Source organism: Meriones unguiculatus, chromosome 11 (assembly GCF_030254825.1).
Source record: "Meriones unguiculatus strain TT.TT164.6M chromosome 11, Bangor_MerUng_6.1, whole genome shotgun sequence".
NCBI lineage: Eukaryota > Metazoa > Chordata > Mammalia > Rodentia > Muridae > Meriones > Meriones unguiculatus.
In genome coordinates this window covers 94,765,031-94,792,980 of record NC_083359.1, presented here as the reverse complement: position 1 = coordinate 94,792,980, position 27,950 = coordinate 94,765,031, and the positions used below count along the sequence as shown (strand labels likewise).

Sequence of the window (27,950 nt, the reverse complement as noted above, 5' to 3'; positions counted from 1 at the left end):
CAGGGCGTCTTCTCCCCACCTCCTCTCAGCCACACATGGGAGGACTTCCCACACATTTTCTGGTTTGGGTTTTTGATACCTCTAATTTTAATCAAAGATGAAGTTAGTGATTTTGCTCTGTGTTGCTTCAGGATAATTTCGGAGAGAAGAAAGGGTACAGATCCCACCTCCACAGCATTTTAAATCACTACAGTTCTTTTTTTTTTTTTATTGCTTTTTACTTGTACTGTATAAGTGAAGATGCATTTCATAACAAAGAAAAACACATCCTTTCCATGTCTGAGTTCACTGGCTGGCTGGAAAGTGGAAGCAATAACAGCAAGGGGTATAACTCAGGCAATGTGTGCTTTGGATTTTCAGAACCTTTAAGTCTCTCTCCAGCCCTGATTCCTCCCATTTACCAGCCACACGTTTTTACCATATTTTGTTGTGTGTGTGTGTGTGTGTATGTGTGTGTGTTTTTACATAAACTTTCTGGCCATCAGTTTAATAAGCTCCCCCACCTTTTTAATATTTCTATTTTTGTGATGACTATCCCCAAAATGTCATGTAGATACTTACACATGTTTGCAACACATTCTAAATACATTCAACATTCCTGTCTGCTCTCTATTCTTTGCTTTAAAACTCATGAAACATCCATGTGTTTTTCTGGAGATAGAGTTGGTTCAAGGGAGTTTTTTAGCCATAAGAGCACCCATTTCTACTCTGAAGGGTGATGAGTCTCTGTAAAGTACTTTGGTACATATTATTATTATTACGGTATCTGCTATTATTTTACATTCAATTTCTGTTTCTTTTCCTTCAGCACAGAATGGAGGCTCTGTGGGCATAAGACACTGTCTTCATGTCTGTTCCTTCCAAGGCTGACAGCAGTTTCTGGTTCATATTAAAAAACCAGCATTCATTGAATTATACAAAAAGGATAAGGCAAGATTTTTAGCATGACTGAATTAGTTTCTTAAAATTTCCCAGTCATCTTGTCATTAATCTCTTATAAACACAAAAATGACTTGTTATTGTTTACAGTCTGAAGTTGATTTACTGCTTGGATTCCTGGGTCCTTCATGACCTCTGACTTCGGGGTTCTCTGCTTTCCTCACTGGGACATGCCTTTTACCAGACCTTCCTGTGAGGTTTTTGGAGAGTATACTCTTGGTTTTCAAATTCTGAAAACATTTATCACATTCAGTGACAGTCTTGATTGGGTGTTCTCAAGGTACCTCTTAACTATTTTATTTCCTGTTTTTACAGTAACTGTCTTTTTGTTGTAGGTGATGTGCTCTTCCTTCCTAAAGGTTTTGATTCAGTTCCCCCTTTTTAGTCAAATTTGGTGGTATGTATTTGGCGCTGTACTTGTTACATTCTCAAGCAAAGACCGTGCCATCCCTTGATCCCAGAAAACTCAGTCATTGTTTTTTGAACGTTTTCTCTCGCCTTTCTGAAGCTCTTTGTCAGTTTCTTAATGTGGAGTCCTTCTTGAGTCTCTCTCTCTCTCCTGTGTGTCTGCTGATGTCACTTTAACATCAGCAGGGCTTTCTTTTCATGAGTCATAATCCCGAGGAAGTCCTCAGCACCACTGTCCTGCTTACCAGCTGTCACTTCCCGTGTGTCCTCCTAGAGTTCATTTAGCCCATGAAAGTTTTTCTTTTCTATTCCATTGATTAGCAATTTTAAATTTTATCCTGGGCACTAGACATAAATGTTTGTTGTTCTATTTCTTCAGCAGGACTAGGTCTATTCTTCCTTATTAATACTTTTCTTTGTGGGCTTAGGGGGTGTGGCTTGCAGACTTGTCTGAAGATACTGCTTTCTCCCTCTCTCTCTCTCTCTCTCTCTCTCTCAAATGTAGTTATTGATATCATGCGAGGTCATTCTGAACCCACATTCCTTTGTGGTAGTAATACTGTGTTATAGATGTCCACTTTGGTTTGCTTTTTCCTGCCATCACACATGTGATATGAGCAACATCCTAGGGCATCCTGGGCAGTTATTTGCATGGACACCTGCATCAGTGGTCCTGGTCCTTTGCTTCTGCTCCAATGTGATACAACTATGTCCTGTTACCTTCAACAGGACTCCTTTTTTTATGTACCCGCCCTGTCCATTCCCTTCCACCATCTATATCTACACTTTTCAAAATAAATTTTGTCTTGTTAGAACTATTCAGAAATTCAAAACTTTAAACTCACAGCATTGTATTTCTTAAACTATAGAAGATTCTTTCATGTTTTCACCTACTTATCTGCCATAATTATAAGGAATAAGTTTTGGGCCTCTCTTGTCTACATTGCTACCTATTCTAAAATTTATAATATATTTGTGAATGTAAGGGATATTTTATATTATGTATTATATTATATATTATATCACAAATAATGTATTTGTGAATATAAGGTATATCTGTGAAAATAAGGGATAGTTATGTCGTTACGCATAATTATGACCTCACTATTGTTTTTGTTTGGAAATTAAGCATGACATAAGGAGATATGATTGTGTGTCAAGGGGTGAACTTGTGAGGGCTACTCTTGGTTGTCAGCTCTAATATATCTTGGAATTAAAATCCAAGTGTCTGGGTACACCTGTGGTGGATTTTTTTTAATTAATTAAATCATTTGAAATGGAAAGACCCACTTTTAATTACATCTTTTGAGGTAGGAAGATAAACCTTTAACCGAGATCTTTTGAGGTGGGAAGATCCAAAAGGTATAATCTGGATCATACCTTTTGGAAGCACCCAATATAAAGGATGTGGAAGAAAGACATTTTAAATCTTTGCCTGCTTGTTCTTGCTCACACTGGCAAGTTCAATCCTTCACTGGTATTAGATCCTAACTCTGATATACACTGAGGACCAGCTGAAACATCCATTCTCAAAGACTGAACATTTATTGGAATCACCCTGAAAGTTATAACCTCTTCCTAACAATAGACTTCTTTCCATTCTCCATCCTCAGTTTGTATCCTGAAGTTTGTGGCATAGTTACTACCACTTTGCCTTTCTTTAATAAATATTTAATATCTATAACATTCTAGAAGCCAGAGAGACCAGTGCCAATGGATGCCCTGTATTGAGTGGTTATTACATTCAGATATGATTACCAGTAAGCTAGATAGATAAGAGGATGACTGTTCAAGGTGAGGAAAAACATGGAAAAGGATTTGCAGTGGATGGGTTCATTTATTTTCTGTTGCTATAGCAGAATACCATAGAACATGCAATGCATAAAAAAAAAAAAAAGGAGAAGTTTATATCTAGAGCCTGGGAAGTCCAGGATCAATGGAATACATCTATCTGGTGAGGACCTTCCTTCTGCTTCTGACCATTGCAGAATGCATCATGTGGCAACACAGCGTGAAAGAGAGTTATTTTATTTTTCCCAATGAGAATCTACTTCCTCAGTAATGACACTACTTACCTTATAACCCAAGCATACCCCGTAGGCCCCCTGACACTGATTGATTGGGTATTAAGATTCTAATATTTAAACTTCGGGAGGGGGGCATATGGGAGTTTAAAAAGAGTACTGCATGAAAGAACTGAAGACAGTTTGGTCTGGCTGGAGGCTGGGATTCAAAGGGATGAGCATAAAGTTATAACCCAAGGCATAAGCAGGTACCTGATTGCTCTCTCATTCACAGACAAGATTTTGGATAATTTGAGATCACATAATTTGCTATATGTGACTACTAAGACCTTTTTAGTAGAAAATGAAGATTATCAGCTTTTTTAAAAATGGGTTTGTTGTGAAGGAAAGAACTGCTGTAAAGCAAATCTTTTAATATGACAGCAACTGATGTCATTGTGATGCTAATATCAATTGCAAACTTAACAGGTTCTATGATCACTTAGGAGAAAAACTTCTGAGCATCTGAAGGGAAGCTTTTAGACTGGGCTAACGGGTAGGAATACACACTCTAACATGGGAACCATCACTCTGTTGGTTGACATTCTAGACTGAATAAAAAGGAGAAAATGAGCTGAGAACACTCACCTTTTTCTTTTCTTGCGCTCTCTCTTCCTCTTTATTCTTTCTTTCCTTTCCTTCTTTTTGATTCATGACTGTATAAGCAATATGGTCAGTTCCCATATGCTCCTACTATCCATGAGTGTATCCCCTTGAACTGTGAGCCAAATCAATCACTTCTTTAAGTTGCCTTTCTTGGGTATTTCTATTAAGGTAAAGGAAAACAAACAAACAAAACAACAACAACAAAACCCTAATACAGCTATCAAGGTAATTTAGACCAGTTTTGAACTAGAATTTTCATGGAATAGGTGGAAAATAAAAATATCTTCAAACCAGACACAAATAACAGTGTTGGCAGTTGAGTCAATGAGTGACTCAAGAGAGAGATATAAAGAATGATTCCTGGTTCTGAGAAAGGAGGCTCTGAGATAGGTAACACAGAAGAACGAAGGTTTTGGTGGGACAAGATAAAAATTTGGGTCGGGTCTTGCATATAATAAATTGTAGGGTATAATATCCTGTTGGAAATGGATACTGGGGAAGTAGAATGTTTGCTGGCTCCCAGGAAAGGAAACAACTTGGTGAAGAGTCAATATTTTATCACGATTTCTTACTCATGTATCATGAGAAACTTAAGTTCCAGATTCTGTAGAGGATTGGTGTTCATGCTCTTTGTGTATGTAAATGCCCAGACTAACCCCTATTCCCCGCAAAAGTTGACCATGGTCTATAGTATCTAAGTATGCATATGTGATATGCAACACAACTGACACAGAGATGTTTTATTATTCATTTTATTTTCATATAAATTAACATCCTAAAAAATTGAAATAGAAACACTAAATACAGTATTGCACATAGCGTTCTTTGTTAAATGCCCTATTACTTCAATGAAGAGTGGTAATATACACATCAGAAGGACTGAGGGACAGAAAAACTACAAATCAACAACAGAAGAAAAAACACTACTGCTCTTTTGCACTTAAAATACAAAGTAAAAGGCAAGAGGTTATACTTTACATAAATACAAGTATAGCTATGATTTAGAACATTATTTTTTTTCTTTTTAAGTTGCTGTCCGTGACTGGTTTGCAATAGCAACACATTTCCCCCTTTTCTACAACCATAGCTCTCAACCAATATTGTTAGCAGCAATTTAAAAGAACTACTATTAATGTTATACAAAACCCCCTTAATGCATTATGAGCCGACTTTAAAGTATCTTCAGAAAGAATGGGAAACTTCCCCCTTTTTTTTCTGATTGAGTGAGTAAAATCCTTCCTTAGAGCCCTGTAGATGAAACACAACCTCATGTCATAGCTGTATATCACCTGCCAAAACACACGACCACAACTCAGTCATGCCAAAATATGCAGGCAGGTATTTTACTTTACAAGGTCTAGACAGATCTGATTCATCTATTTTTTTTCTATTTTTTTAATAATAAGTGGTCATCAAAAAATAAATTTGAAAATTCGATGAACTTCACTTATTCAAATTTCTTGAAAATATTAAGTGAAGTTTGTGTGTGTGTGTGTGTGAGAGAGAGAGGGAGTGTGAGTACATGTGTGTGAGAGAGTGTTTGAGTATGTATGTGAAATAGAGAGAGAGAAAGAGAGAGAGAGAAGTATCATAGTGTAAGACACAGAGGGACATCTTACCGTTTTATTTACTTCTGCTGAGGATCAGCTTTCCATAGGGTCTAAAGAAACATATTATAGAGAGGAACTTGAGAGTGAGGAAAGCACTGGTCATGACATACACATGATGCATACTTCTCAAAACAGAATCTGTGTGAGTAGAGGTGAAGCAGATGCATAGAATTCACTGGGGAATAACATTTACCTACAAATCTCATCACACCGGCGTGGAGTTCTGCTTGTCAGTAGGAAGGAAGATGTTTTTGTTGTGACGAGAGAGAGAATCACACAAAAGGAAACCATAGGTTAGGGCTCGGCATGTTCAGAACGAATGCAGATAGTGCCTCTTAGAGGTACCCCTTGGGTCTGTTGGTATAACACCATAACATGGGCAGAATGAGAAGGCGTCCAATCCTCCTCAGGCCTACCACTTCTGCAATTTTAAATGAACATACAGTAAAATTCAACCATCAACACACTGTCTAGAAAACATAAAGATTATGCAAGAGGTTCAGAGGAAAAATTATCAGAATGATGCTGTTTCCTTCCCTCCTTCAGGTCAGGTGGGTGCTGTGGAGGCTGTTCCAGTGACTTGTTTTGTTCTGCTCCTCACAGATCAGGTTTTCATGCTTATCTTTGCTTTCTGAAACAAACATGCCAGATGGAGTTTAAAAAAAAAATCAAAAATAAAGGAGTTTGGTACAGCCCAAATAAAAATTTTCTTTCTATTAAATTCTCTGGATAAAGGTGAAAAAAACCCAATCCATTCAGAAAACTTCATGTATATTGTATCTGTTTCATCTTAATTTTTTTTTTATTGAAAGGAATTACCAAATGCTTTTGAGAAAATAAGTGCTTAAAGTTTAACTTGCAATGTATGTGAATGAGCTGTCGCCACAACCCTATCATTCCAGATCCTACATGCAAAGGTATGGATACAGAAGCAAAACCAATGGATTGAATTCCTGGTTGAAATGTTTTAATTTTTTTTCATCTCACAGTAGCATGATCAATAAATAATCATTCCTCTTACTGATATAGCTTTATTAAGAAAGCTAAATTGATCAGAAAACAGCATAAGACAGATTTATCATTATAAAAGACTAATATTGCTACAGAAAGACTGACATAAAAATAGTGTTTTTTCTGAGTATAGAACTCCTGCATAGAGGTAGCCTATGGCAGTTTAGAACTACTTTCTAAACAGTACTATTTTTAATCCTAGGGCAGTTTAAGTTATCTTAACTGTCTATTCCATGTAGAGTGTGCTATACCAATCCAGTTCAAAGTGCTTCCGTTTGGACTGCAGAAATGGCTCAGCAGTGAAGACACGCACTGCTTTTGTAGAGGCTGAGTTCAGCTCCCAGAACTTATGTCAATTAGCTTACAACCCTTTGAAGTTCCAGCTCTAGGCTCTAAAGCGCTCTTTTCATCACCTTAGATACTGTATGCACGTATACAGACCCATACATACAATGGCTAATTAAAAACAAAATAAATCCCAAAATGCTTTTATTTGATGTCCTACATTTTCCTGGAAACCAGCACTACTTATCCTGGCAAGAAGAGATGTAGGACACCTTCAAAACCTTCAACAAATCTTCTACAGTACCAGAAGGGAGAATTTGCCTTTGTAACCACCATTTCTCTCTAAGGGTATACAACTTGCTGTTCTATTATATGGAGGACTTGGCCAAGGAGGAATCTTAAATTAGCCTTCTAGATTAGTATCTTGGCCAGACTCCAGATAGCCTACTTGAGAGCATATGTCATGTGTCATTTCCTATGTAGTTTTATGCAGCAAAGCTTATATTAGTCACTCAGGGTTAAAGTGCATCAATGGCCTGTGACTCACGTATAATGAGGAAATACAGGCTCTCCTCCTATCACAAGTAGTAGACACAGGCCCTCACATATATCCATGCTTATATTTATCTTAATTTTTCAAGTTTCAAATATCCAACTTTGAAACTAACTCAACTACAAAGTCCCGACTAAAGACATAAAGGGACAGTTAGAATTAGAAGCTCATCAATTATCTGAACATAGGACAAATATGATTGAAATATTACTATGTAAGTTTGTATATATCACAAAGACATGGTTTAACAGCAAATACCACCACAAGCTAAAACAAAACAAAACAAAACAAAAGAACAGCCAGTACTTACAATCCCAGAGTCGTGTCTTGGTTTTACTTTATAGAGTGATTTTCCTTTCTTCTGCCTACACACTTCCTCAGCTTCTTTAACTCTGTACGGAGAAGAAGACAACATATTCAAACAGAGGGCCACATGGACCACAGAAGTCTACTTTATAACAAGGGGGCAAGTATCAACTCATTAAAGATTTGAATGACCGAGAAATAAGACACACAGGGATGCTTCCCATATTTGATCATTTGATTTAAAATAGAAACTCTTAGAGATAGGGCAGCTCACTCATGAGGCTGAACACCCTGAGATGGGATATTACATAAATACAACAGGGATCATTACTATCTAACTCAGGAGAATTTGCATAACTAAGAATGATCATGTAAGAATTCACAGGAAGATTTAAAATTACTTTAGTTTCATTTTCTCTCACCTATGCATAAGACTATTGGAATAAAACTTATGGGCAATTCCAATAATTAAAATTCATCAAGCATGGAAGCAATTAACTGTTGAAACATGGTCAAAAGAATGACCATGCTGAACAAAGCCTTCTTGGTGAACTATGAGAGAGGCTCCAGGAAGCAAGGTGGAAGGCCATATCCCGATTCAGGGCACACTGACCAGATTAGATTATATAGCCATGATCTGACGTCCAACAAGAATAAACACATCTTATAAACCAAATGTAAATGTCTGTCATAGGAGGCATGAAATCATGTATAAGAACAATCCAGGGCACAAAATGGACTTGAGGTAAAAGGCTCTCTACCTTTTGTCCTGGAGCCTCTTTCACAAGTCTCTAAGGCATCATTTACTACATGCCCCTCTTTTGACCAGGTTCTGACAATTATCATTCAAAAATGATAACAAAAATTAAAAAATGAAAACAACAACAACACAACAACAAAAAACGGTCATCACCCTTTCCCACTGTTTTATGAGATAAGGTCTCACGTGGATGCCAGGTTGCCCTGGAATCTGAACTCTCACTGCAACTTCCTAAGTGCTGAGACTTCAAGGATACACCACCATTGCCAGTTACATTTTTAACGTGCTTAGGATTTCTTTTTGTGTGTTCATTCCAAGAAAAAACGCACTCCAGCCATCAGAAGCACTACTTAAAAGAAGGTGCTGTTTAGAGATGAATTCTATATTCATTGGACACTGACAATGTCATATCACCTCAAACCTTGGGGCACCCTTAAATAATAAAAGTATTACATTGTGACTATAGATAAGACTTTCCAGGGCTAAAGCCTATGTTGCTAAAACATTTCCTTACAAGTCGTATTATATAATAAAAAGTCACAACTGTTTTTATTAAAGAAATAGAAATAAACCTGTGAGGTAGGATTCCATCAATAAAAAAGCAGGCCCAACAAGAAAGAACATGATCTATCAGATTCATTTGTTTCTTACTTTTGTGATTTTTTTCCCCCTTAACAATAAATTTAATTAAATCATGAAGTGTGTCTGAAGAAACTGAACAGTCTGTGGCTTGACCTTAAAACAATATACCGTATGTTGATTAGATTTGTTGAAAGAAATGAATCTTGAATATGTTTCCTGGGCCCTGTAGCAAATGATCGAACTGAAGGATTTATCTCCTGTATAATTGATTCAACCTTCCATAAACAATAGAATGACCCGCTGATCCAGGCAGGCATCTCAAGCATAATATGAAAGTAATTCCTTTTAGCACAAAATCTAAATGCAGGTTGGGCAGTCAGTAATTCCAGAAACTGGTGACAGTTTAGACACTGCATTGTTACCACGTTTATTACTTTCACCCGAGGCCATAAATTCCCTTTAATCCCTTCCTAAACATTTGAAGACAAAAACATTTTCCCTATAACAAACCAAAGAATTGAGAGTCACCATCTTCCTCTAAAATAGCTGCCAGTAAATTTAAGCTTGAAGTATTTGGATAGGGAATTAAGGGAAGTTTTTTTTTTAGCACTTAGCCAAAATCTAGTAGATCCCCTTTTAAATTTGCTTGGAGTTCTTTAAAACATTTCATAACATGAATTAAAAAAAAAAAAGTACTTCACAAGTATTTAGATCCTCAAAACATCCTGGTGTTTTCTCTGCTCCATTTACAGCAGTCTTAGAACATATCTTGGTTAGGATCACAGGAAGCTGATTTTAATACAAACATATTTAATTTTACATGAAAGAAAGTCCAGTCATTCCTTATGGTAGAGACCATGAGAACTGCTGGGAGTGTGCGTCAAGGTGGCGTCATGGGATCTTTCAGCTCATTTGTTCACTTGACAATTATTTATGGAGCAGCAACTCCAAGCCTGGCCCTGGTGAAGCTCGGGTTTGCAGGGACAATTCAATTCAACCTCTACAGGTCAGAGGTACACAAGAGCAGAAGCAAGTCATGACAGTGTGCTCTATGGGCAACCCCTGAATTTGTATAAAGTTCCAGAGGGGGCCTCTGTAGTTGGTATTCAGGGATTATAAAAACCCTTCAGGAAGTATGTTGAAGGATGAGTCTTGTTTTCAAATAACCGAGAAAACTCAATTGTTCATATTTTTCAAAAGAGAAATTGCTACTGAGAGTAGAAGAAAGAGTGGAGGAAGAGTTAAGGAGTACCATTGTGCTCTTCAAGAAATGAGTAGTTTGCACTTTTTCTGCCACAGTATCCCTATGAGGCAAATGTTCCAAACACCTTCTGACTCATGTCTTAGTAAGAGTCTGCCTATCAGTCATCTAACCTTAAGGACCTTGAGACAGGTGTATGTTTGTGAGCTGGGGAGGTGGAGAACCGAGCACAAGGTAAACAGACTGCTTTCCTACTCTGCACTTGTTCCAAGGGTTGTTAGCTTTAATGAAAGTCTCCAGTTTCACCTGTAATTTTGGACTGAGTCCTTCTGAAATGCTCTCAGGGACAGCATACAACAAAGGTGGCCTGTGAGCACCACTGTGGAAAACAGTGCTCTCTAACAGTGGTCTGAAAACTGCCTAGACTTCCTTCACAGGACAGCAATGCTTCCTCAGGCCTCCTCTGAAGCAGAAGACCGGCAGCCATGTTCACAGCCATTCTCAGTGATTCCTGCCACTGCTGAGCTGAGTAACTGCAGCTCCTTCCAAATGCCAATCTCATTTCTTTTTTTCTCTCATTTTTAAAAATTAATTAATTAACTAATTAACTAATTACAATTTATTCACTTTGTATTTCTTTATGAGTCGTATTATATAATAAAAAGACACAACTGTTTTTATTAAAGAATTAGAAATAAACCCGTGAGGTAGGATTCCATGAATAAAAAACAGGCACAACAAGAAAGAACATGATCTATCAGATTCATTTATTTCTTACTTTTGTGATTTTTTTTTTTGTGTGTGTGATTATAGCCCCCTCCCTCATCTCCTCCTAGTCCCATCTGCTATCCCTCTTGCCCTTTCCCTAATCCCCTAATAGGGGAGGTCCTCGTCCCCTTTTATCTGACCCTAGCCTATCAAGTCTCATCAGGACTGGTTGCATAATCTTTCTCTGTGGCCTGGTAAGGCTGCATCCCCCAGGGGGAGGTGATCAAAGAGCCAGCCACTGAATTCATGCCAGAGACAGCCTCTGCTCCCCTTACTAAGGAACCCACTTGGACATTGAACAGCCTATGGTCTTCCTCTGAGCAGTGGGTCTAGGCCTCTCCATGAATGGTCCTTGGTTAGAGTATCAGTCTCTGCAGGACCTTCTTGACCCAGGGTTTTTGGCTCTGTTGGTCTCCTTGTGGAGTTCCTGACCCCTCCAGGTCTTTCTATCTCCCTCTTTTTCTAATCTCATTTTAATATAGCAAGACGTTTTTCCCTTCACAGTTGAGATTAGAAAATACATGGCCCTGGAGTTCAGATTTACTGCCAGAATTGGCAGAAATGAAAGAAAAAAAGAAGGAAGGAACAAAGAAAGAAAACAAAGGAAGAAGAAACTGGAGATGTGCCTCAGCTAGCAGTAGGCTTGTGGAGTAAAGAGCCCAAGGTCTGATCCTCCCCACAAAGCTAGGCACTATGGTGCACACCTATATAATCTCAGCCCTTGGAAAGTAGAGGCAGAAGGATTAAAAGTCCACGATCATTCCAAAATGCACATTTTGTCAGCCTGTGACACCTGACAGATCTCTCAGAAATTGAAAACAAAACAATAGAAAAAAAAATGCAAGAAGGGAGCTAAAAAAAGAAAAGAGAGAAAGTAAAAACAGAGACAGAAAAAGAAGGAGAAGCTGCTGGAGGGTGGCTTGAGCCAGCCCTCCAGATCAACACCTTCCCAAATGAGCTTTCAGGGCTGATTTTGTCACCTGTCATTTTAGGGCTCCTGTTTAAGTGCTGTAGGCCATTTATCACTTCCTTCCCCTGGCTCTCATCCTCCCTCCGGCCCCTACACAGTGAAGCCAAACATTTCCAAACTGAGTGGGAAAAGAAGATGCAAAGAGGAAACAATGTTTCAAGCAATAAATTAAAAACAGCAATATTTACTACCCCATTCAACACTGTAGTAATTTGTAAGGGGGGAAAGAGCTAGAAGGAGAGACATCACTTGGTTTACCAAAGGCTGTCACCAAGAACAGGGAAGGTGCGCCCAGAGGAGGTGCTGTCTAGGGCGAAGGCAGTGGGACACTGGTTCCAAACATTGCAACTGAGTTCAACCTTCATGTTCCTCTTTACTGAAATGGGAAAAGAGTATGGTAGAGTCTATGGATATTGGGAAAAGGAACAGACAGCACATGGCATGATTTAATGAAGATCCATTCTTTTAAACATGGTTACATTCACAGATATGGGAATGTGAAAGGCCAGGACAATTGTTAATTGCGATTTCACTCTTCCAATGAACTAAAAAAAGGGGGTGGTGGGGGTGGTAAGGATGTTAGGATGGCATCCATGACTGACTGGCTCAGTTTAACCATCACGACACTCCATCAGCAGCATGGGTGGGAGAAGGAAAATGTATGCAGATCAAATCATAGGATAATAAAAAGAAAGTCCTCATTCATAATTTTTAGTGATTTCAGAAAAAAAATAAAAATAAAAAACAACAACAGCAACACAAGAAGCAGAGACCAGAAAACAGGAAATGAGGCATTATCGTTTAAGAGGAAGAAGGGGTATTAGATGGTAGATAATGGCCATAAATTTAATGCTGATGTTTTTTCTGCTAACATTGTCTGTGAAGCTTCAGAAACAAAGCAAACTATGCATCTCCGCATAAATGTTCAAAGTGCGTGTATTTTGAGAAGACGTGTTTGTGCCAAGTTGTCTGGATCCGAACTTGTGCTACTGGCCTCAGGAATTAGAGGCGGGTTCCTACACCTACCTTCCTACTGCTTTGTAATAAGCTTAACTGAGTCTAAAAATCCCAACATTTGTGTCCACACATACACTAAAATGTTTAAATTTCTCATCACATTTCCCATCACTCACATTTTAATCTCTGACAGGGGAAAGATAAAACTTGGTTTGCTCTCATGTGTCTTTTAACTCCATCTGACATTTGGATTTCTATCGCAGCGCAGTCCTTGTGCCATTTCTGTATGTGGGCACATGTTAAAGAGGTTTTACGGCTTTTTTTTTTTTATGTGAAAGCAATAGTTACTGGTATCAGAAGCATGTGATAGTAAAGAAAACAGATCCCGCTGCACATGGTGGCCCCAAATAGTAAAAATTTATATTTTACAGCAAAGTTTAGTTTGTATCGCAGCAAAATAATTTTGCTTACTACATCTGATATTTTTTCACTTTTAAAGATAACATGATTATATTATTTCCCCTTTCCTTTTCTTCGTTCCAACCTTCCCATATATCTTCACCTTTGCTCTTTCAAAATCATTGGCTTTTTCTTTCATTACTGTTTTACACACACATGCTCGCACACACTCACACACACACACACACACGTAATGTGAACATATAAATAAGTGAAAATCTGTTCAGTCTCTATGATGTCATTAGTATGTACATGTACTTAAATACTAAGCAAAGAACTGCAGGAGTCTAAGAATTGTTGAGAGAGGAAGAAATAGTCTTCTCCAGAGATGAACACGCCAATTGGTTAACCAATACATCTGATACTGTTCATGCAAACACCCTTTTACTATTTCTCTCTCTCTCTCTCTCTCTCTCTCTCTCTCTCTCTCTCTGTGTGTGTGTGTGTGTGTGTGTGTGTGTGTGTATGTGTGATGGAAACTGAACTCAAGGCTCATGCATGTTACTCATGGGTTTTTTCTTTTAAAAAAAATAGTACTTCAGGCCTATCTCTCTAATGAACATTGACGCAAAAATACTCAATAAAATACTTACAAACCGAATACAAGAACATATCAAAGATATCATCCACCATGACCAAGTAGGCTTCATCCCAGGCATGCAAGGGTGGTTCAACATACGGAAATCCATCAATGTAATCCACTACATAAACAAACTGAAGGAGAAAAACCACATGATCATCTCCTTAGATGCCGAAAAAGCATTTGACAAAGTCCAACACTCATTCATGTTTAAAGTCTTGGAGAGATCAGGGATACAAGGCACATACCTAAAGATAGTAAAGGCAATATACAGCAAGCCTATAGCTAACATCAAACTCAATGGAGAGAAACTTAAATCAATCCCACTGAAATCAGGGACAAGACAAGGCTGTCCATTGTCTCCATATCTCTTCAACTTAGTACTTGAAGTCCTAGCCAGAGCAATAAGACAACTAAAGGAGATCAAGGGGATACAAATCGGAAAGGAAGAGGTCAAAGTGTCACTATTTGCAGATGATATGATAGTATACATGAGCGACCCCAAAAATTCAACCAGAAAACTCCTTCAGATGATAAACACCTTCAGCAAAGTGGCAGGATACAAAATCAACTAAAAAAAATCAGAAGCCTTCCTATATACCAAAGACAAAAAGGCTGAGAAAGAAATTAGGGAAACAACACCCTTCACAATAGCCACTAATAACATAAAGTACCTTGGTGTGACTCTAACCAAGCAAGTGAAAGACCTGTCTGAGAAAAACTTCAAGTCTCTGAAGAAAGAAATCGAAGAAGATATCAGAAGATGGAAAGATCTCCCGTGCTCATGGATTGGTAGGATTAACATTGTGAAAATGGCCATACTGCCAAAAGCAATCTACAGATTGAATGCAATTCCCATCAAAATACCAACTCAATTCTTTACAGACCTTGAAAAAAAGATTCTCAGCTTCATATGGAGAAACAAAAAACCCAGAATCTCCAAAACGATCCTGTACAACAACAGATCATCTGGAGGTATCTCCATCCCTGATCTCAAGCTGTACTACAGGGCAACAGTAATAAAAACTGCATGGTATTGGCATAGAAACAGAAAGGAGGATCAATGGAACCGCATAGAAGACCCAGAAATAAATCCACACACCTACGAATACTCGATATTTGACAAAGAAGCCAAATCCATTCAATGGAAAAAAGACAGCATCTTCAACAAATGGTGCTGGACCAACTGGATGTCTACATGCAGAAAAATGAAAATAGATCCATATTTATCACCCTGCACAAAACTAAAGTCAAAGTGGATCAAGGACCTCAACATAAAACCAGATACCGTAAATCAATTGGAAAAAAAAGTGGGGAACAGCCTAGAACTCATTGGCACAGGAGACAACTTCCTGAACAGAACAGCAATAGCACAGGCTCTAAGAGCAACAATCAATAAATGGGACCTCATGAAACTGAAAAGTTTCTGTAAAGCAAAGGATACTGTCATCAAAACAAAACGACTGCCTACAGATTGGGAAAGAATCTTCACTAACCCTTTATCTGACAGAGGACTAATATCCAGTATATACAAAGAACTAAAGAAGCTGAAAAGCAGCAAACCAAGTAATCCAATTAAAAAATGGGGAACAGAGCTAAACAGAGAATTCTCCACAGGAATATCGAATGGCAGAAAAACACTTAAAGAAATGCTCATCTTCATTAGCCATCAGGGAAATGCAAGTCAAAACGACCCTGAGATATCACCTTACACCCATCAGAATGGCCAAGATAAAAAACTCAAGGGACAACACATGCTGGAGAGGTTGTGGAGAAAGGAGAACCCTCCTCCACTGCTGATGGGAATGTAAACTGGTACAACCACTCTGGAAAGCTATCTGGCGCTTTCTAAGACAATTAGGAATAGTGCTTCCTCAAGACCCAGCTATACCACTGCTAGGTATATACCCAAAGTTCGTTCAAGTACACAAAAGGGATACTTGCTCAACCATGTTTATAGCAGCTTTATTTGTAATAGCCAGAACCTGGAAACAACCCAGATGTCCATCAACGGAGGAATGGGTACAGAAATTGTGGTATTTTTACACAATGGAATACTACTCAGCAATCAAAAAGGAGGAAATCATGAAATTTGCAGGCAAATGGTAGGATCTAGAAAAGATCATTCTGAGGGAAATATCCCAGAAGGAGAAAGACAAACATGGGATATACTCATTTATATAGACCTATAAGATATGATAAACATAATGAAATCTATACACCTAAAAAAGATAATCAATTGAGTGGACATGGGGTAAGATGATCAATCCTCGTTTAGAAAGACAGATGGGATGTGCATTGAATGTATGACAGGAGTCTACTGAGCGCATCTGAAAGACTGTAACTAGCAGTGTTTTCAAAGCAAAGACTCATGACTAAACCTTTGGCAGAGTACAGGGAATCATAAGAAAGAAGGGGAGTTAGTCTGATGGGGAAAGGATAGGAGCTCCAAAAGGACCAAATATATCTGGGCACAGGGTCTTTTCTGAGACTGACATTCAACCAAGGACCATGTATGGATATAACCTAGAACCTCCGCTCAGATGTAGCCTGTGGTAGCTCAGTAACCAATTGGTTTCCCAAAGTGAGGGGAACAAGGACTATTTCTAACAGGAACTCAATGACTGGCTCTTTGGTCTCCTCACCCCTGAAGGGAGGAGCAGTCCTGTTAGGCCACAGAGGAGGGCTTTGCAGCCAGTCCTGAAGATACCTGATAAAACAGGATCAGATGAATGGGGAGGAGGTCCCCCCTATCAGTGGACTTGGAAATGGGCACGGTGGAGATTAGGGAGGGAGGGAGGGACTGGGAGGGAATGAGGGATCAGGACACAGCTGGGATACAGAGTTAATAAAATGTAACTGATAAATAATAATAATAATAATAAAATAAAAAATAGGAAAAAAAAATAGTGATTCAGAAAAGCATTGACCACAGCTATGAAATAGAAAGTTAAACTCTCATGGAATCCACGCTGTGATGCTTCTTTTGACATATGTCTGGCAAGGCTGGTATGTACAGACTATTTGTGTCTTACTTGCTGAGGAACCTGATGGGGGATGTGAAGGACTTCAAGAGGTAGTAGACGTAGGAATTAGACTAGAGTGAGTTTATCCAGTTTCCTTCTTTTAAGACTCATAAAAGAGCACAACAAATCTATTTATATCATAATGGCTTGGAATTGTGCAAGAGGAAAGAATGGCTTAATTAAGATGAAGATGTGAGAGATACGAGGCAGGGGCAGATGAAGGAAGCACACTCACTGTGGGGGAAGAAGATTCTCAATTTCTCTCTTACTGGACTATTCCTATCTGGGTATAAGTATGTCTTTTATCTCACTATCTGAAAATCAAAAAAATAACTCAGAAAAAAACAAAATGTTTGTCTACCTCCCCCAACCCAGCTCTTCTTTTAACTGTGACCCTTTGAACGAACACGTTCCTCAAAATTATTTCCTCTGATCCCTCCACTCTGTTTTCATCATCTTTATTCCTAAGCACCCTCAGGGTGCCCTGAAGATCCTAACTCTAAAGGCCAAGTCTTAGTCTTCCCCTCACTCTAGTTAGTACAGCAAGGTCACACAGAGCTCGATCCATGTTTGCTCTTCTCTTCAGACCTTGCCTAAACTTGTTCTGCTAGACTACACTCTGATCCCAGTTCTCTTTGCCCAGTCTCCCTCATCCCCCCAACCCCAGTTGCTCTGTTCCAGCCACTCTGGACTTCTCGTTTAATATGCTTTCACTTAGCTTCTGCACTTGCTGCTCCCAATGTCTGGGATTTTCTTCTAGATCCCTCTCTACTACACTGAAAGCACCATCATGGTAGAGAGTAGATGTTTCGTTTGTTTGCAACTCCAAGCACATGTGGAATGAACTAAGGAAAGAATGCTGGAAAGTTTTAAGTTGAGAGGGAAGGATGGAGAGACGAGGTTCAGGATAGAGAAGACTTCAGCAGCAGCCCTGTGGGTAATGGCTACACATGGAAATGAGAACATAGGTAAAAGCATCCATGACTTCCCATTTCTCTCATGCCTCCCAAGCTATGTCTCGTAACCCTTAGGATCTCCACAGTTAACCTATACATGAGGAGATTCACTAAGAGACGGAGAGATCCTTGTGTTTTTAGATGGAAAAGAAGGACCAGCACAAGTATACCTCACTCAGACTACCTACCACACATTTACTCTGCAATCCCTTACCCTCGAATTTTGTAGCCAGATGCCTTACAGAATTGAGGCCCTTCTCCATTTCAGACAGGAGCATGGCATACCACACTACTGAAAGGGTCAGATAACATGAAATAATAAAAGGCAATATTTCTATAGTGTCTTGATATTTATGGTAGATTGGAAATGTAGAGATTATAAACACCATCAGAAAAGTGTTGCTGTCAGATAAATTTTATGCAAATCTATGAATAATTTTTCATTTCATAGGTTTTCTCTTGTCTTCAAACTGTAGAGTAGAGAGCATGACTCCAGACTACAAGATGATGAGCAAAACTGCATCTATCCTAATTATTATCATACTTAAATAGTTGAGCACTCCTTTATTTCTCCTAAAGGAAGTCATTAAATAAACCAAGTTAGAGAATGAAAATGGTCCCTGGGAATTAAGGCCTCGGATACGAGAACTTAATTCTTAGCTTTTATAAAATCAGAATGATGAAGCAACTCGTTTCTAATAACTGTTCATAAAGTGGCTACACACTTTATGGAAGCCAGCATATTTAGATCCTGTGACTGCCAACCAACTTTCTGATGGTTATATTTCTGCTTCTCCTCAGCTGAGAAGTTGTATAGAGTGCTTGGTTCCCATCTCACCTGACTATGGAGCAGCCTATGCAGATTTTTTTTTTCTTTTTCTTTTTGAGACAGGGTCCCACCAGGTAGCCTTGACTGGCTTGAGGCTCACTATGTGGACCAGGCTGGCATTGAACTCACAGCCACCTGCCTCTGTTTATCCAGCACTGGGATTAAAGGCTCATGACATCACGCCCGCCCCAGTAGCAGTAATTTCAGAAGACCTACAGTGCCATTAAGAACACAGAGCGCCCACAATAAGCTATTCGCTATGTTAGAAATTTTGCAGCTAACACGAATTGCTTCAATCCCATGTTTTCTTGGTATCCTTAAATTAGTTCTACAAGTAAGAAAACAATGCCAATTAAGCTTAAATATTTTCCAGTTTCACCATTTTACAATTGGCAGCATACACATTCATGACTTGGAAATACATATATTAGTAAGAAAGGCTAGTAGAATAGAGCTATATTTCTCTGGATTCCAATGTTAAGTCTTTCAAGTATAATTTCTTACCTTTAGAACATGAATTTGCCAATGATAATGCTTTTTGAGAAGTTTCTGTATGAGAGAGACTACATCAGATATTTTACTCAGTGGCTCATTGAACTCACTCTAGGAACTAGGTTGTATCGGTTTCTCCATTTTTTAAGTTGGGAAACTGAGGTTCAGGGTGGTAAGCCAATCGTTTAAGGGTTATGCATGTGCCACTAGAGGCGTGTGTTAAATCCAGGTCTTCTAAACATGTAGTCCCAGGTTCTTACCATTTACTACATTTAGCCTTTGTTAAAATGAAATTTCTGGAAGAATATGAAGCCATAGGAAACTAACTCATGACATAACAGTACAGAATTATGGGCTCATCGGCATTAAAACTTGAGGATACATTAATAGCCATATGAGGTCTGACTTTTAAAACGAAACTCTGTGTTATCTGAGAACATCAAAAATTCTCTTAGCTGATGAAATATACCCCCCTTGTCTCATTTTATTTACCTCCCCCACACTCTTGGAAAACTTTAAAGTGGCCAAATGTAATTTTAGAAAGCTTTCCAAAAATGTTCACCCTAGGCCTAAGAATTTGAACCCTAGAGGTTAATTTTTAAAATGATCCCATCTAATAAAATTAAGATCTCTTATGAATAAATATACTCTGATGTGCTTTACTCCTGCAAGATACACATTGTCCAGCTACATGATGATAACTGCAACAATTTAAGGAGTAAAGACTGTTAGACACAGTGCACATGCCTTTATTTTACAGTAACTGAGATGCAGAAGCCCGAGGTCCATGAGGGCCCATGTCAGCCAGTGAGACACTGTCTCATCAACCCAAGAGCCAAGGATGTAGCTCACGGTAGCTCACTCTTCTAGCATTCATCCTATTTTTGTCAAATCAAGAATTCTTTCCTTTTTTTTTCTCACCTAAAACTGTCTATGCCCAAGACAGTTATTTTTTAACAAAATTAAATTCAGAGGAGTAGGCATTCCCACATATAACCTTCAAGTTCTGAATATTTTTAAATGAGGAAAACGAATCCTTCTTTGTATGAATATTTATTATTTATCGGCTAGAAAATGAATATTTATATTGCTAAATTTAAATATTTCATTTCCAACATGGTTGTCAATAGCCCACCACAGATATCCATATTGTAAAATGAGATAATACTAATATCACTTAATTGCAGAAAGCAAAATGCTAAATCATTAATATAACTGTGTGTATTTCCTTTTTTTTTTTTAAAGCAACTGTTTGTATCATGTCCCCTTATTGCAATACTCTTTCCTACACCCCAGTGGTATTCAGATGGTATTAAAAAGGCACACCTTCTGTAACTCAGTAGCTTTGCTCCCTCCTGATTCATAATTTGTTGGAGACAAAGGTCATTTTGGGGTTAATGAAACCCGAGGGATCCATACACTCTCAGGAGCCAGCAGGTGAATCCAGTGTGGGCTGCTAGATTTTCCTTCAGGGCATGCTCTAAACATGCTATCTCCTGGAACCATTCCAGGACCAGAAGGACATTGTGAAGCCTAAGAGGAGATGGACATGACTTTACATACTGTGTCCTTTCCACCTCTGGAGAAATAGCTGTAGGCTGACAAACACAGCCAGAATCCTATGTTCATCAAGGCTACTTGCTTCCTGGAGCTGGAGCAATAGCTCAGCCTTTAAGAATACCGGGTGGTTTCCAAGAAAATGGAAACTCAGTTTCCATTCCAGCACCTACATGGTGGCCCAGAACTATCAGTAACATCAATTCGTGGGGATCTGATATCCTCTTCTGTCCTTGATTACAAGGCTCACAAGTAGTACACAGACATACATGTAAACAAAACACTCATATACATAAAACTAAATAGAATTAAAAATTGTAAAGAATACCTATTACCAAAAATTAGTATTTAATTTTAAGAACCAAGAAAAAAATACACCAGGGATGGAATGGATCTGCTTGCTCATTTTACAGTGACACCAGCACCCCTTGGCTTTTATTTTTACCTTAGCTTCCCTTTGCCAGGTAGGACAAGGAGCCATCTCTACCCAGGTGACAAAAACAGAACTAGCCCATACCAGGAGAGTTCTGTGTCCTTATATAAAGGAGGAGGTGACTGCTCTTAAGATGAACCTCATACTCTAGGCACAGCTTCCCCAACAGTACTTCAGATGGCTTACCATCAAATTTTAAATCATTCACCTAAGGTCTCAGCAAGGAGACAGAGCAGTCTTTCTCTAGAAGGGGATCAATGAGCTGTGGAGACACACTGGCCAGGGACACTGCCTTTCATGGAGACAGGGTATGTGAGTCTCTGTGCCAGCTGAACTATGAGTCCTATAGGAAAGAAGTGGGTAATCAATTGGAGGTGGAACATGGCCAGGGCAAAGTGGAGAGGATGGAGACAGAGCTGATAGATTATTTAGAGGATGCTTAACATCACCAAGATACAATGACAGATGACGATGATTAGATAAACTTTCCAAACTTTGAAAAGTTGCCAGGGGGGCAGGGATTCTGGGTGTGTTATTTCAGACTTTATCCAGGAAGTACAGGCACAAAAAAGTCAAAATGGAAAGAAATATACCAAAGTACAAATGTTCATGGTGTTCAAATAAAAAGATGTTAAAACAGGTTGAGGAAAAGGACCTCTGGCTTGTATATATGTTAATCTGAACACATAATTAGAGAGGCTACACTGCAAAAATGCTTAGGGATTCTATTAGGTACAACTCTTTATTCATTGACTTGGATTTGCATTAGTACTCTTAAAATGGAAAATTGAAGCTACAAACTCAAGGATTACCATTATAAAAATAAAAAAAAAAAATCAATAGCCAGAATCTGGAAACAGCCCAGATGTCCCTCAGTTGAGGAATGGATACAGAAATTGTGGTACATTTACACAATGGAATACTATTCAGCAATTAAAAACAAGGAAATCCTGAAATTTGTAGGCAAATGTGGGAATTAGAAAAGATCATCCTGAATGAGGTATCCCAGAAACAGAAAGACACACATAGTATATACTCACTGACAAGTGGATGATAGACATATAATATAGCATAAACATACTAAAATCTGTACACCGAAAAAAGCCGAACAAGAAGGAGGACCCTGGGTAAGATGATCAGTCCTCATTCATAAAGGCAAATGGGATAGACATCGGAAGAGGGAGAAAACAGGTAAAAGGACAGGAGCCTACTACAGAGGGCCTCTGAAAGACTATACCCAGCAGGGTATCAAAGCAGATGCTGAGACCCATAGCCAAACTTTGGGCAAAGTGCAGGGAATCTTATGAAAGAAGGGGGAGATGAAAGACCTGGAGGGGATAGGAGCTCCACAACGAGAGCAATAGAACCAAAAAATCTGGTTACAAGGGTCTTTTCTGAGACTGATACTCCAACCAAGGATTCATGGAGATAACTTAGAACCCCTGCACATATGTAGCCCATGGTAGCTCAGTGTCCAAGTGGGTATCATAGTAAGGGGAAAAGGACTGTCTCTGACATGAACTCAGTGGCTGGCTCTTTGATCACCTCCCTCTAATGGGGGAGCACCCTTGCCAGGCCACAGAGGAAGACAATACAGCCAGTCCTGATGAGGCCTGATAGGCTAGGGTCAGAGGGAAGGGGAGGAGGACCTCCCCTATCATTGGACTGGGGGAGGGAAATGGGAGCAGAAAAGAGAGAAAAGGTAGGATTAGGAAAGGATGAAAGAGGAGGCTACAGCTGGGATACAAAGTAAACAAATTGTAATAAATTAAAAAATTAATTAATTAAATTTAAAAATAATCAGTGTGACTCTGTGATGTGATGTGATGGATATGTCATTTGACTAGATTATGACAATCATTCAGGATGTATACAACTACCCAAACATTCGCCTATCCATCTATAAATAATTTGTCAACTAGACCTGAATAAAGCCAGAAAACATTCTCTCTGTATAAAACCTTGAACAATGATGATTTAAAATTTGAAGGTCACTTTTAAGTAGGAGCATACCATAAGCAACAGATTTCCCATAACTAAAAAACCCGACAAACTATCTATGTGGCATTAATTTGTCCTGAGAGCTGCAGTTTGATTGACGGACATTTGACTTGACTGCAAATGTCAACAACCAAGAGCACACTGTAATTTCATAGCTAGTTTGTCAGCATCAGTAAGATTAGCTTTCATGGCGCGTCTGCTTGCTAGTAAGTACAGTGTAAAAGGTCTTTCTCCATATTGTCTGCCTCACCTACTCCCTTAAAAAAGACCCAAATAAAACAAAGAACAAAAAAAGTCTTAGCCCCACTCTGTCATTGGCTTCATGCTGAGACTAATATTTTTGACATGGTCAAGGCCACCTCTTCCCTCTGTGTCTCTCTCAAGCCTAGTTTCTGATTGGGCATTATTTATTCTAAAGCCCCACATTTTTAAGTGCAGAAGAGTTACCTTTGACTTCTCAAACACATTTCAATAGTGGGAAAGCAGCAATATTTGAGTGGAAATCCCTGATGCAGACAGAGGAGTGACTTCTGCCTTGGACAGGAAGCAATGTCTTGGCAGAAAAGACCCATGGAAAGAACTTTGATCCCTAAGAGTTTAGTTATCTTAAAAATCCAGGCTCCAGCAGAAGTCCCCACAAACCAAAATATTTACTAATTTTCTCTTACACAAACCTGGCAGATCTGCTCATCTTCCTGTAACAACCATGGTAGTCCTTAAAATTATCTTAAAGGAAATGAGAATTACCCCTTTAATTTTATGGAAGCAGTTTTCAGCCCATATAAGTTAAAAGGCACTATTTTTTTTTTGAGGGATAATTTTGATTCATATTTTCCAGGAAGCATATTTTGATCCAAGATATTTCTACTATAAACTTGGCTAAATCATCAAAAATACTTTTAGCAAATGCTGATGGGAAATTAGAAGCGGTTCAAGATATCTCACCAGCTCTCATAAACTCACGCAGAGAACAGACAGCAATTTAAATACTCGACTCGACTCGGTTAAGCAAAAATACCTTTGGATGAGCCATTGTCTTGGTTTGGGGTGCTAATTTCTACTTAGGTGCTTTAGCTACAACTCCTGAGAGTTGCTTCTGCTTGTGACTGGGTATTTTTTCTCCAAACCTCCCTCCTCTGTCCCTTCCTTTCCCCACCCCTCTCTCTTATCCTCTCTCTTTCTCTCTTCTTCTGGGGACTTGTGCATGCTAGGCCTACATTAAGTTATATTTTTAGATCACGTATATTTTTCCTTATTCCTTTCTATAGTCTGAAGATAGAAGTCAAAAAGCATTTGAGAAAACGTTTCCCTGGAGCTTTAATTTTTTTTTTTTTTTTCTATGACAAGACAAAGAAGCCAACGCTTCTTTCCTATTTAAGTGTCACTCTGGCTTGTTTATATCCTTCTAGGAGATCTCAACTTTACTAAGTGAACTTGCTAACATCCAGAATTTAAGAATTTAAATCCAACATGTTATGAGAGATTCAGGAGATAAGTCAGCCTAGCTTTTCTTCTCCTAAAAGATCACTGACTGCTATATGGGCAGTGAGTTGGAAAGTAGCAGTGAAGTAAGTTAACAAATCACTATGGTTTGGGTGAAAGATGTGGCATTGTAGACTGCTTGGAAGTTGCAAGAACGTTCGTGTGTAAGGGTTGTTTTTGGAGAACAGTCTTCCACAGGCTTGGTGCCTTGGTTTTTAGGAGTAAGATTCTAAGCGTCTGCTCAAGCACTATCAAGACAAAGCTCCCGTGCTAGAGAGCTGGCAATAGAAAGAAGATGCTGTTAGGAGTGATTTCTCTAAAATAGGTACCTGAATGGAGAGGGCAAATGGTCAGCCAACTCAATGCTACTACTATACAACAACAGAAAACTGGAGCACAGAGGGGATTTCAGCAGCTGGGATGTCACCAGATTGCCACAGCACCTTAGCATGAACAAAGCCCTTCCACAGCATAACACCAGCCAACTACAGTGGCACATACCTGTAATTCCAGTGAGGTAGAGGCAGAAGGGTCAGGGGTTTAAAGTCAGTGTTGGCAACAGAACATTTGAGGTTAGACTGGGTTACAAGAGATCCTGTCTCAAAAGCAGGTGGGTGGTGGAAATTTCACCTATCTTATCTCCATTGAGATTTATTTTCAACTGCTTTTAATTTCTTCCTTCCCAAACTTCCATGATGACATCATACCTAAATCTGAATCACTTGAATACAAATTTCAGAAAGAATTTTAACACAGCAAGAGAAATCTCCAATATATGACTTTGTAAGAACAAACATCCAAATCATTTCTCTCTAATTGCAGGCCTCAGCTGGGCTGAGCTCTGACTGATTGCCACAGGCTGGTGCAATTAGAGGGGTAGCTAGCCAAAAACTACCTGTCTCACAGTAAAATAAAGCAGTGAATTAAATTAGACAACATTTTAAATATAACTCATACTAATGTCGTAACTGATTTCTTGAGTTAGAAGTCTAAATGATTAAATATGAAATTATGGTATACCACATTATGAATCATGAAGCTTGGGAGACAGTTCTCTGGAGATAAATTTTGTTGTCTAAAATTATTTTAGTCTTAAACTGTCTGGGAAAAAAAAAAAAACCTTGCATGGGCTATAGCTCCAGGCTGAAAGCCTTCTGAATAGATCTCACCCCCTGGCCTCATTCTCTGCTTTATCTCACACCACTCAGTGCTAGACTGTACAATCAAGGAAGCTGAGATCTCCTTCCTGAGGACTTGAACACCTCAGTGCCTAGTGACGTTTAAGATTTATTGAATGAATAACAAAAATAAACCCCACATAGTTATACAGATGAAAATTTGGGCTGAATACTGATCTGAAATCACAATAAAGCAGAGATGAGAGGTGAAGTTGCTTACGTGGGAAGTGGGGGGATGGGGCTACGCTCTTCTTTCATGATCTATCCCACAGTCTATTAATTAGAGACCGAAATGTTCATATGTGCTTAACCATTTGGGCTCTTGTCCTATCTCTGCAAGGTCTTAATAATGTTGCTGAACTAATGCTGAAGTTTTCCTATGGTCTTACATATTATAAGCATTCTCTGTGAGACATTTTTTTTGGGGGGGTGCTTGCTAGGGCTTGCTAACACATCCCTGACCTTCCTAAAAATTGCATGCAAATGGAATTAAAAAATATTTTTTTTATGTTTTTTTGTTGTTCCATGATGGCATGTCTGAATCTCTTTAAAAAAGGATTTTTTTTAATTGATATAAGTATATGTGTGCCAAGTAGATGGAAAAGTACCAATTTTGTTGACTTAGAGCAAAGTCAGTGGGTTAGTGGTTCATATAGAAGCAATACTCTATCATATCAGACAGCATTCATATAGAAGTACAGCATGCAGTGAATAACATTTTAACAAAGGCCCACCCTCACATGCATCTTTAAACTATGCTCTTAGAACAATGCTAAACCTTACTAATATGCTAAATCATGTCCTGGAGATCCAATGTGCATGCCATTGATATTAAAAGTCAAAGGAACAGTTCACAAACCTCCAACATGTAGGTGCTGCCCTAAGTACATGAGTACATCATTTCATCCTATGTGTGCATTGATGCTGCAGGAGTGATGTAGTCGCCACTTTATAGGTGAGGAAAGCAAGACTCTTGATGGGTACATGACCTTTCAGACAGTCCCAGAGTAATAACTGGCAAGCAACTAACTTCCATGCTTCTCAAACTACATCTCCTTAGAGAGAGGACAGATCTACTCAGCATGAATGAGAGGGAACATACCATATCAGAAAACACACTAATGAAATTTCACAGGTTATCCAGACAAAGCTAGAAAGGCAGAGTCCTCCTACCCTGAGATGAGAAACATTCACCCAGGACTTAAAACATCAAAGAATCATTTGTTTATAAATAACACACTAGAGCAAGGGAATTTTTACCAGGAAGTGAGAGTTCAATGGTACAACTAATACCGCTGTTCAGGTTACTTCTATGCACAGAGCTGAAACACTTCTTTCTTGATGACTGCCCCATAAGACTCAGGAAGTGGCTGAAACAACTAGGATCAGGAAGTTGGAGCATTTGCAAGGCATCTCCCTAAGGTTATAAGTGCAGCAATGCTTGCTGGGGACACAGGATTCTCCAGTCAATGAGCTGTCTATGAGTTGGGCAGGAAGCTTCAGGGATGTAGTCTTTGAGATTCATTTCCTATGCAGGAGGGGGCTCTGTGGTGACACAGCTGTCTTTACGTTAGCTAGGCTTCAGCCTGTAACTCTTCACATTACCAATTACCCCCATAACTCACTGGCTTACTAGGCTGGACATGAATGAGGCCTTTTCTTTTGTCTCTCATGGGTTCTCTAGCTGGAGTAAACAGACATTCACTCACATCTCCCCAGGAAAAGCCACATTACACATGCTAAATCACTTTGGCAATTACACAAACAACTTTTTACAGGTTTGATGAACTGTGATAGCAGTTTACTCTTTCTCTCTCTCTTCTCTCTCTTCAAGAAATTGTTTTTCCCTTATCCCCTCCCTCCCCCAAAAAAACCTTCTATGAAGGGACCTGCCAGTCATGCCAACCCATGGCTGGAGGAATGGGTTGAGGTGCAGTT

General features: G+C 38.9%; 1 protein-coding gene across 1 annotated transcript in view; it reads right to left on the bottom strand.

The window, feature by feature from the left end:
- Nucleotides 1–4,752: 4,752 nt before the first annotated feature.
- Nucleotides 4,753–27,950, bottom strand: part of Fmn2 (formin 2) — a 312,755-nt gene continuing 289,557 nt past the window's right edge. The window contains exons 18-19 of the mRNA XM_060364725.1: nt 7,786–7,867; nt 4,753–6,257 (exon numbers count right to left, since the gene is read on the bottom strand). Of these exons, the coding sequence (XP_060220708.1) occupies nt 6,231–6,257; nt 7,786–7,867 (109 nt within the window). The 3' untranslated portion in view covers nt 4,753–6,230. The remainder of the gene's footprint in view (nt 6,258–7,785; nt 7,868–27,950) is intronic.